This window comes from Marmota marmota, unplaced genomic scaffold (genome assembly GCF_001458135.2).
Source record: "Marmota marmota marmota unplaced genomic scaffold, marMar, whole genome shotgun sequence".
Lineage (NCBI taxonomy): Eukaryota > Metazoa > Chordata > Mammalia > Rodentia > Sciuridae > Marmota > Marmota marmota.
The window spans coordinates 7,180,853-7,193,035 of record NW_025999842.1 but is presented as its reverse complement, the minus strand read 5'-3'; the positions used below and the strand labels follow the sequence as shown (position 1 = coordinate 7,193,035).

General features: G+C 36.2%; 1 protein-coding gene across 1 annotated transcript in view; it reads left to right on the top strand.

Annotated features, from left to right (window-relative positions):
• Tbx18 (T-box transcription factor 18) overlaps nt 1-11,954 on the top strand; it is a 30,064-nt gene extending 18,110 nt beyond the window's left edge. Inside the window, exons 6-8 of the mRNA XM_015496987.2 lie at nt 557-621; nt 6,916-7,010; nt 8,977-11,954. Of these exons, the coding sequence (XP_015352473.1) occupies nt 557-621; nt 6,916-7,010; nt 8,977-9,701 (885 nt within the window). The 3' untranslated portion in view covers nt 9,702-11,954. The remainder of the gene's footprint in view (nt 1-556; nt 622-6,915; nt 7,011-8,976) is intronic.
• Nucleotides 11,955-12,183: the final 229 nt, after the last annotated feature.

The window sequence follows — 12,183 nt, the reverse complement described above, 5'->3', positions numbered from 1 at the left end:
CAGAAAGGAAAGGAGAGACAAAGAAAAATACAGAGGCAGAACATTAAAGGAGTGTGGGTATTACCTAATTCTGAAGAATACTGTGGAAGAGCTTTATAACATTTAAGAATATGAATGGTTGATAAGTGGATGTTAGATATTATTTCCCATTACCTCTATTGTAAGAGAAACAATTAAACCACATCACAAAGTTCAAGGGAATAGCTTCAGTTTCTAGAGGATTTTCAAACAAAGGGCAAATTATCACCAGATGACTCAAGATCTCCTTTCCTAAGAATATTAAAAGCAAAGCAAACTTTAATCTATGGAGTTTGAAAAGGAGTGAGAAAGTATCTTCTTTATAGCATATGAATGTTCTGGGTGATTTCCGAAATTTTCTTTTAACTTTACTGCTAAAATATTAAAATATGTGGTGAATGGAAAGAGGAGCACAGTAGAATTCTCTATCAAGTTAACCTTTGAAAAATTTGTAGTTCTGCAATTATTTATGTGTTTTATAACTTTATTTGATGTATGTGTAAGATTTAATGTGATTTTTTTTTTTTTCACTCTGCAGATTACTCGCCTTAAGATAGATAGGAATCCATTTGCCAAAGGCTTCCGAGACTCTGGGAGAAACAGGTAAGTGCTAGTGAAAAACCATTCTGGTTGTGACAAACTAAATATTTAAATTTGCTGATAGGGTATTGAAATAATTTCCGATGATAATTTAAACTGATCAATACTGTTGTACGTTGGATGCACCTTTGGAGTGTGATGGTGTGGGCTGCCTTAAGGTGAACTTTCATGCATGATTCTGGTGTGAAGGTGAAAGCTCTAAGTGGTTCATTGAATGTTGCTTCTTAAGAGGCCTTGAAGAAGTCTACCCTTATAGGCCAGGGCCCTTGATATCCCAAGTAAATGCCCTTTCTGCCTCTGCTATTGGTTTAGAATTTCCTTAGTGATGACACAACTGTTTGTTGATTCTGTCTAGTGAGTATGATTGGGTCTCTTATTATCTCAGATTTAAAACTGGAATATGAAACTCCTTCCTGTTGCCAAGAGAGCTGATGTTCTTTAGCTCCCAAATTTGTCTTGGTTCTACTAACAGTCACATAGTTTATTTTTTCTGTGTTGTGTTTATGGTGTTTATACTAAGTGAGAGAGCTACAATAATGAATTCCATTCTGGTACTTTTATGAAAAAGCAGATTATCTAGCCTGTATGCCAAGAGTTTTAAAATTTATTGATATGATTCTATTCCAATACAGTTCAGTGCAACATTTTCTAAGATAACTTTTAGTTACAGAGAGTAATAGTAGACTAATGTTCTACAAAGCCCTTTTCCGGGTAAGACTTTGACTTACATGTTTTCAAAAGTCTCTTGTTTTTCACTGGGCACAGTAGCACACACCTGTAATCCCAATTTGGGATTACAAAAAATGGCTCAGGAGGCTGAAGCAGGAGGAGTTCAGAGCCAGCCTCAGCAACAGCAAGATGCTGAGCAACTCAGTGAGACCCTGTCTCTATATAAAATACACAAAATAGGGTTAGGGATGTGGCTCAGTGGTCGAGTGCCCCTGAGTTCAAACCCCAGTATCCCTCCCCGCCAAAGTATCTTGTTTTTAAAAAGAAATATATGAACATTTTTTAAAATCACTTTATTTCCTAAAACATTCTAATACTACTTGAAAACTTAGTATTAATTTGGTCTGTCTACACAAAGTCAAAATCCTCAGTTATTTTGGAGACAATTTTATTTGAAGTTTTAGAAAGAAAACCATTAGGTAACAGTCGAGATTTTTAGTTCTTTCATTTGATTGATTGGGCAAGGTAGGCAACAGAGACCTTTTCTCAGAATACACTAAATTGCTTACAGTGACTTGGTGTCATCTTCATATGTAATGGCATCATTTAAACACTATGCAATGTAAGGACTAAAATACAATTAAAATTCAGCAATAGTAGAATAACTTTCTGCAGGTGGATCAATAGGACTGACCAATAGGAGGCTTCCCTCTGAAATTCATCACCTTGTGGGAAGGTTTGCAGCTATACCTAATGCACAACAAGTTGTCTCCTATATTGAAATTATGTCTTTTTAAAAAACTTATTTTTATTTAAAAAATGTTTTTGTGGTAGTGGGGTTTGAACCCAAGGGTACTTTACCAGTGAGCTACAACCTCAGTCCTTTTTATTTTTTAGTTTGAGTTTTACTAAATTGCCTGGGCTAGTCTCAAACTTGTGATCCTTCTGCCTCAGCCTTCTGAGTCACTGGGATTATTTGACTTTGTGTCTTTTTAGATGTCTGTTTCAATGTGGAGAAAATGTTTGCTTGGCTTTTGCTAGGTTATAATAGCTTCTGATTAACTTGCTTTTCAGATGAATTTCTGAAAACTGAATGCAAATTCAACCATAATTTAGTAATCCAAGATCATGTAGTGAGGTGGCCAAAGGGAACCTTTGGGGTAAACTAACTCCTCTACCTTGATAAATGCTTTGATGGAATCTTCTTGCGACTGTGTTTATATCAGATTAGTATTTACTCACTTCAGAATCTTGCACTGGTTTCAGAGATTTTTTTTTTTTTAAGTAGAAGAGGCTTTAAATGTGTATATGCCAGGAACCATGTCCAAGCTATTGATTGTTCCAGCGAAGACCTCACTTGCTACCAACACTGGAGATTTCACTTGCTTATACCCTGTCAGTTCACTTATGAGGCCAAATTAAACAATATTCTTAAAGTATATTTTATATAGATGATAACAATGAATGAACCTTTTACAAGTAGAAGTGAGATGATGTATACGACAACTTTTCAGGAAATATACTAGATATGCCAACATAATGAAAAGACATTTGTTTATTTAAATGTAATCAGTAAAAAATTCGTAGTACTGGGGAAAATAAACTACTAAGCTGTTTGGTATGGTGAGGTCAAAATGCTAGGTTTTGATATTTCCTTCCCTTTGGCGATTTCGGGAATGTGTAGGCATGGCATCCAATGGTGCTTGCTATTATTTTTTCCTGACTGTAATAAAACTTTTAATGTTTTTAATGGACATACAGAAAACAATGAATTATACTTGAACTGTTTTTAAAATTTTTTTAAATTAAAATTCCTTTTTTGCTTCAAATGTTTTAACAGTATTTTTTATAGGTGAAGTATATTATCTCTGAGTTTTTGCTAGTGAAATAAGGTTGCAACTTTTTTTCTCTTGAAATTATCTCTTTTATCAAAGCTGATCTCTTCATGGGTCACTTCCTAATATTAAATATCTATAAATCAATATTCTACATTTAAAAATTTGATATTAACATATTTGAGTCATAAGTACCAAAGATGCAAATATTAAAGAGAATTTTGTCAGCTTTAAATACTTATAACTTATGTATTATTTTCCTTTAGAAAAAAGAACCTAAGTTATATGTAGGAAAGTATAGTGATTTTTAAGGGGTATGGAGGACTGCAATATTTTAAAATTTATTTCGAAAAGTTTTTATTAGTGTATTATAATTTACATAATAGTGGGGTCCATTTTGACATAATTTTTAAATTTGTTGATTGAGAAGAAAGTTCAAGAGGAAAAAATTCAAAATAGTCCTTTATTACCCGGTACTATTGTACAGTTGTTTTTTTAAGAAAACACATTTCTATTTTAATTTTTTCACATACATAAAATAAACAAATTGAGCAGAACAAGAAATAAACGTGAAATTATGATTGTTTAAACTTTATAAAACAATTTTCTTTAATTAAAAATTATCCTTTCCTGGCTATTTATGACTCCACAGCCTATTTTATAGGAATCAGTAGCTTTGGCCCTTAAAAGCTCTCCTGCAAGACATTTGCTATGTGAGAGCGAATTTATGTGCTGAGAATAGTTTCATTCTTCAGTTAGGCCTTAGGTTTGACCCTATAAAATTTTTTACTCAGGAAGGTACAAAAATTTCTTCTCTTTAAATACCTCAGGAAAAACATAACCATTTTACTAAATAAACTTGGCCATTTGATAGCATAAATTAGGGCAGTGATAAAATGTGGAAGTTGTTCAAAGGCACCTTGTATAAATTATCGCCTTGGCTACTCTCCTGCAGGAGGTGCCTTTCATCTTTTCTTTAACTAGATGGGAAAAGTCTCCATTACTGGAGAAAATGAAGGCTTTTTAACAAAAGTCCAGATTCAGCTAATAAATATTTTATAACTGTTTCCTGCAAAATATCTGAAATCCTTTCTGGAACTTGCAGTGTGAAACAGCAGCCTCAGGAAAAATATCAATAGCTCCAAATCAGATCACTTGTAGACATATCACCTTCAGAGCATCTCTTTAAAGCTTGGGGTTATATATTTATGATACTTAATAACTTTTGCCAAAAATTTGGTTTATATATTTGAAGCATAGTTGGCTTTATACTGTTAAAGCAAATAATGCAGTAATACACATCTCTATAGTGAATAAATTTCTAAGTCCAGTGAATGCTACTTTATTATCTTAAGTAAACTCCCACAAGACTGTTTTGTAACGCTTTGGTATCTTTAATATTGAAAACCACCATTATCAAAATTCATCTATGTGATAATAAAAGGCAATTTTAAAATAAAGCTGTGTCCTAATGTTCATTTGCATTTAAACAATCTTTTTTTCTGGAACATCATAAAAAATTTAGTATTGGTTTGCTCTAAATATAGAGTAATCAGCTAAATAGCACCCAGTATTTGTTACTCCAGTATTAATACAAGTCATTACTTGGGGGTCTGAGATTGAGTAGGCTTGCAAAACTGCCCAGAAATGAATACTTTAATGGACAAAAAAGTGCTACTGAGTTGCATGATCTTAAATTTTACTTGTATTTTGGCCACAAATGTGATGTTTGATTTGGAAAAAAATAACTTAGAATAACACAACTTTAGAGCTAGAAAAGGGTTTCAGAGCTTTCATAACCTAATTCTCACTTTGTAGGAAGCTGAAATCCAGAGAGGTTAAGAAATTGACTTAAGGTCACACAATTAGTTTTAGTGACTTGCAGTCAAGCCCATTTTTTTCTGATTCCAATTTAGTGTTCTTACCATTAAATGATAGTTTCTGTGGCACATTATTATGTTAGAAGCCAGATTCTGTTCTTCTTTCCCAGGTAGCTCAGATAGAACAAGTGCAGTTCCCTCTGTGTCCTGCTCTTCCTTTGGTAGCCCATTCATATTATATCTGTAGGGCTGGAGATGCCTTTTTGAGGTGCTCTGAGAACAGTATTCCCCTGAGCCTACAACTGAAAAGATGAGTCAGGTTCCTGAGTATACTCAGGAGATGTGTTCATGCATGCACATATGCTGCCCCTCCACCCATGCATAACTGTTCTTTTGTTACTAAGATGGGATAGGTGTGCTTTTCATTGAGCTGGGACAGAAATAAATAGATCAATGGAGACTTTATCTGCACATTCTAAGGAAGCAAATTCTGCATGTAAAACATTGGTCCAGAAGGAGTAGTAGTGTGAAATGGTTTTATCTTCACAAATCACTTTTGCTGATTGGAGAGGTTTTACCCTATAGGTAAAGGTAATGTGACTCTTGGTGGTCTTTTCCTCTCGTCTTAGTCCATAGTTCATGATTTGTGGGTACAGGGAATCCAGAGGAGGTAGCACCTGAGTTGTAGTTATCAAGCATATCTGACAATCACAAGAGATGTCTGAGTAGTATTTGATACCTCAGGAAGCAGAAATTTCCTACAATAGAGGTATAGGTTTCATAAAAGCACACTATTATCTTTTTGGTGGGCTGGTGGCATTGGGGTTTGAACTCAAGGGCACTTGACCACTGAACCACATCTCCAACCCTATTTTGTATTTTATTCAGAGACAGAGTCTCACTGAGTTGCTTAGCATCTCGCTTTTGCTGAGGCAGGCTTCAAACTCAATGATCCCGCTGCATCAGCCTCCTAAGCTGCTGATTACAAGTGTGTGCCACTGTGCCCGGAACAATGTTATCTTGATTAACAAATTGCTTTAGGACTGAGGAGGTTGAGGGACAAGTTATAAGGTCTTAGCTCTTTTGAAAATGGCTAATTGAGTGAAGGGCCTCAATCCCACCTGATGTAAGGAAGGAAAAACTGAATCACTTATGGAAGGAGACAGTTTATGCACGTATTTAATTGTTGGTGTTTTAAAATACATTCATGTCATGTAAATAGTCCATAACCAACTTTTCCTGTCTCTTTAAGTGTTTGTTCATTAAATATGGGTATTGAGGCTTTAAAGTATTCTGTGATAGTGGTACTAACTTCATATAGTGGATATCTCTTTGAGATCATCTTGCTGCTCGCCTACACCTTGCTGGGTGAGGACGGGAGAAGTCAGTGCTGCCCTCTTCTGGCGGTTCCATTTCTGAAAGGAGAGTCCAGCCCGGCTCATGGTGGAGATGGTGCCCCTGGCCGAAGTTGGTTTTCTTTGGAAGAACACTCCTTTGAGATGGCTGCTGAGGCACTGAATGATGGACAAAATGCCTCTTTAGAAAAGGGTTTTTTGTTTTGTTTTGTTTTGTTTTGTTTTTTACCGGAACATTCTTTTGTGGAAACACCCTTTTCATAGAGGGAAAAGCCCCATCACTGGGAGAAGGTGTATTCCAGATTGCAGCCATGCCTTGGATTCAAAACAGTAAGGATGGACTCTCTTCACCTCAGCCCCTTGGCCCAAAGGGGTAGCTTTTCTTCCCCCACATTGGCTTGGCTTTGGTTCCCAGGAATGTTAACAACATTTTGGGTGATTTTCCCTCTCCCAAGTATTTCTTTCTGACCATGGCAAGCTCCTAACCTGCGAGTATGGGGTGTTCTATCAATTCTGGTCTTATTTTCCAAAATACTCATTACTGATGAAAGCTCCAACTTCTCCTAACTAGACTTCATTTGTCCCCCATCCCACCCTAATCCTGATCCTGCTGTTTAGAATGGGTTTGGAAGCCTTGGTGGAATCGTATGCATTCTGGAGACCCTCACTGCGGACCCTCACCTTTGAAGATATTCCTGGAATTCCCAAGCAAGGTAACTCACAAAGTTTCCTGGGTTATAGCTGCAGCCATTTCCTGTCTGAAAGCTCAGGTGCTAACAAAAATGCACAATTATTTCAAATATGATGGTGACCTCATCACCAACAGGTCTAGAGTTCATATCTTTTTTCCATATGGTATGGGGATGGGTCAGAAAAAAATGGTTGTTGTGGTTATAGATTAAATCTTGGATTTTTAGGCTGTTTATTTATGTTATTACCTTTATCTGACTCTTAAATGTTGTATTAATGTTGGAGGTGGACTTGTGGGTTCTGAGGCCAGTTACTCTTCACAAGAAATTGCTGATGCTGTTTCCAGTCCACCTTTTTTTGCCAGCTTCTTTCTTCCTTTAGTGTAAGTGACTCTAGGAAGGGTTCTCTTATTGAATTGATGATGAGAAAGTTGGGTACATTCAGGCAGATTTCCTTGGGCTCATCGCTGAATATTTCCCACAAGTCTGGGGCTTGCACTTTCTTTGAGAAGATGACACTTTCTCTTTGGTCTGTTCACTAGGTAGGACTATCCTCTCACTGCTGTAGGCAGGCTTTTAACCACCTTCCAGTGAGAATTTCACCTGCTGGGTTTTAAATTATTACTAAACATATTGGGCTTTTAGATTATTTTGGGAAGCTATGTAAGACACTGGCACTATAACAATGAAGGTTTTACAACCTGTCTAGTCCTTGGGATTTTCTTCTCCCTTTAAATTCTGTCAAATTTGCAAACATCAGGTTTACCACCACATCCAGAGAGGGAGGGTCAGCCACCATCACCACCACTGAATGCAGGATAACTACCCTCTCTAAGTTTCACAGGATTGTTTATTTGTTGGACTTCTATGCTTGTGTTAAGATGTGATTCACCAACCTATTTTCTGGTTGGAAGTGAAGTTTTTGAGGGGCTAGACTATTGCTTTAAGACGTGGCCAAGACTTGCCTTATATAGTCATTGATGCACATAGGCTTTCAGTGAGAAGCTACAGATATGCTTGAGCAGGGTGTGGACTTGGTTCAGCTCTTTGCTTTGAGTCATGGCTGTTTCTTTGTAAGGAAATATATTGATCCAAAGCAAACTTTGCTGAAAGAAAGGCTGAAATGTAGGTAAAATGTGGTGGTGTTACACTGTTGGAACAAGATACATGATACAGATTGATACTGTATAAAGTTGCTGATAAATTCAGTTATTTGTAATATTTATTATACTAAGAAATATTTTGAGAAAGCTTATTAAGGGACAAATTATGAAAATTCTGTATGGCAGTATCCTTCTCTTTCTGCAATAAAAAAACACATCTTTCCCTAGGGAGATAATTTGTCTTAAAAATATTGAGATACCGGGTGCCATGATGCACGTCTGTAATCCCAGCGGCTTGAGAGGCTGAGTCAGGAGGATCATGAGTTCAAAGCCAGCCTCAGCAACTTAGTAGGGCCCTAAGGAACTCAATGAGACCCTGTAAATAAAATAGAAAAAAGGACTGTGAATGTGGTTGAGTGGGTGAGTGCCCTTGAGTTCAATCCTCAGGCCCGAAAAAAAAAAAAAAGAAAAAAAAGAAAGAAAGAAAAATATTGAGAGATACTGGACATGGTGGTGTGCACCTGTAATCCAGTGACTCAAGAGGCTAAGGCAGAAGGGTTTCAAATTCAAAACCAGACTCAGTAATTTAGTGAATACCCTGTCTCAAAATAAAAGACTTGGGGATGTAACTCATTGGTAGAATACCCTTGGGTTCAGTCCCCACTACTGCGGGGGTGGAGAACACATTGAGAGGGTTTGTGTGCAGGTTGTTTCACTATGAATTCAATGAGGTTCTAAATTCCTTGAAAGATGATAAATCATAAGTTCCTTCTCATCTCTTTAGCCCTTACCACCCCTTATAACAAGCCATTTCTATCATGTATTTAACAAATTAAAAGAAAAAGATGGCTACGGCATCATTCTTTATATTTCAACTTCTTTTATAGGCAATGCAAGTTCCTCCTCCTTACTGCAAAGTACTGGGAATGGTGTTCCTGCCACCCACCCTCACCTTTTGTCTGGCTCCTCTTGTTCCTCTCCTGCCTTCCATCTGGGGCCCAACACCAGCCAGCTATGTAGTCTGGCCCCAGCTGACTATTCTGCCTGTGCCCGCTCAGGCCTCACCCTCAACCGATACAGCACATCCCTGGCCGAGACCTACAACAGGCTCACCAACCAAACCAGCGAGACATTCGCCTCGCCCAGGACTCCTTCCTATGTAGGTGTGAGCAGCAGCACCTCAGTGAACATGTCCATGGGAGGCACTGATGGAGACACCTTCAGCTGCCCACAGACCAGCTTGTCCATGCAGATTTCAGGAATGTCCCCTCAGCTCCAGTACATCATGCCTTCACCCTCCAGCAATGCCTTTGCTACTAACCAGACCCACCAGGGTTCATATAACACTTTCAGGTTACACAGTCCCTGTGCCTTATATGGATATAACTTCTCCACATCCCCCAAACTGGCTGCCAGTCCTGAGAAAATTGTTTCTTCCCAAGGAAGTTTCTTGGGGTCCTCACCAAGTGGGACCATGACTGATCGACAGATGTTGCCCCCTGTGGAAGGAGTGCACCTGCTTAGCAGTGGGGGTCAGCAGAGTTTCTTTGACTCTAGGACCCTAGGAAGCTTAACTCTGTCATCATCTCAAGTGTCTGCACATATGGTCTGATGAAGCCTTTAAGTTAAACCCATTTGAATCTGTCTAATGTATTTTTTATCTTCTTTTTCTTTTCTTTTTAAAAGCAATATGGAAAGTAACTATCTGTAACTTGTAAAATATGCATATAATAGAATATTAAGTTTCCCTGAGGTTTTTCACTTTCTCATGGCGAGACTGTAATTATCTATAGTGTATGTGGATACTGTATATACATAGCATGTGGCATATTTAAGCCTCTTTTATATCCTCCTGTTCACCCAGTTGCTGAGTAGTGGCATTCAGACAGTATGTTTAATGAAAATTCTCAGACTTTTTAAAAAAACAAAATGGTAAACTTAAAACTTGGCAGTGATACTAACCAGATGAAGACTTGTAACTTAATGTATCAGAAAAATGTTCTGAACAATTTCAAAATTGAGTGTTGATAACCAGCAGTAACCATTATATAGAGTCTTATGATTTCGGTTATTCTTAAACATAGTGGGAGAATCTAAAATGCAAAAGCCAGTTGAAGTGTTAGTATTAATTCTGAGGTATTTGTAATTATGAAGGATTAGCTTTTACATTCCTGCTTATTCTTATTTGCCACAGATATTATATGACCTCAGGTCTATAAAATTTATAACTCATATAATTTTTATTTTTTGATGGAAGGTGGAGGAGGATTGTGATTTGTTTTTCACTTTCCATTGGTCATACAAGAGGTATTTACTCATCTGCAGAGAATAAATTTCTAGTATTTAAGATTTTTTGATCATCGTATTTAGTTATCAAATAGGCCATTGACAACTGTTCTGTAAACATTTTTAAATTCCAGTATTCACCAGGGAAAGAATATATGATATGAGTGGCGGCAAAAAGAAAATTAATCCACCTCACATTCTTTGATTCCAATGAGAAACGTTTATATTTCTAAATCTTGAGGAATAATTTTATCAACTATCCCTTAGATTTTTTTTTTGTTGTTGCTTGGTTTTTCATTTAAGATATTTTTTTCTATCTTGCTTTGAACATCCTGACCCATGGTTTATGAGTAAGGAAAAGACATTTATGCTACTTATTTATGTCTTACAACTCCTGCAAATTGGAACTCCCCCTTTCCTTCCTTAACCATATCCCTCTGTCTTGAGTTTTTCAAAACAGGCAGGTCTTAGGCCTTTATGGTGTTAAAGCTGCAAGGAATTTTCAGAGGGTTATCTCTGACAATCTGTCTTGTGGGTGTTGTAGTCAAAAGCTAAAGCCCATTACTATAAAGGCCCTCTTGAAGGACTAAGGAGGAAGATACTAATTATGATAAAGGAACTATAAAACTTTTAACCTCAATAGCATTTTTAGCCTTGGAAGTAAACAAATGAAAGCAGCAGTACTTTTTTTTAAAGCCCCTAAATAATGTATACATGGTTTAAGAGTTCAAAACAACATTTTTTGAACAGTTTCTTGGGATAAAAAATATTTATGAGGTAAATAGAAAAGGCTAAGAATGCATGATAAAATGCATTAACCTTCTGTTGAGAAACTAAAATGATGTATCTGACTGACTTATTCATTACACATCATATATGACAAGCAAAAAGAGTGTTTCCTTTCATTGCTTAATCAAATGGCTGTAACTCATCTTTAGTTTAATGTGTGGAGGGGATATAACTCCTGATTTGCTTCTTTAAAATAGTACCATTGTTAGATATTTAGGGGAACTTAGTGTTTGAACAGAATTTGCACTGGGTTTGACTCTGTTTATAGATACTGACAAATTTCTTCATGGATTCTGTAAACAGTTCATCAAATTAATATTGATTTTAAATTTCAAATTAGCATTAAAGGGCATGAACTATTTGTAATAAGTAGACCTATACAATAAGCTTTTCCTGTGTACAATACTAATATCAGGACAAATACTTGGAAAAAGGCTTTAAGAATGAGTTTATCCCAGCCTTAGTGCTTTGTGTAATTCAAGGAGAATATTTTTCCATCTTGAAAAACATAGAAAGTAATGCTTTATACCCATATGTATTAGTAAGTAGAGCATTTTCCTTTTTTCTATTGGTAATTTGAGATGACACCACAATATGAGTAGAATTTTTAAATAATTTTTGGTAAAATTTATTGATTTTGTACAAATGCTATTTCCATTAGATTTTACTGTAAATATTAATTACCATGTTATGTCAAAGACTAACCTTTTATTGTTATATTAAATGAAATACATACATTGATAATTATAAGTACATATCTGTATTTTATTAAAAAATGCTTAAGAAATTATATTAAAGTGTGTTATTAAATCCTTTTATGATTTTGGAGGACAGTCATTTTAAGTCTCTATGAATATTTTCTCAAGAATAAGCACACATGTGTATATCGCAAACATAGAGTCTGTAATTCTCAATTACAAAGCAGGGGGAAGTGGTCTGCTGCTCATTTTTCATGTGTTAAATATAATTTCTTGGTGTGTTGACCATGTCATTGAAGGTGAAGGCCCTGACAAATGTTG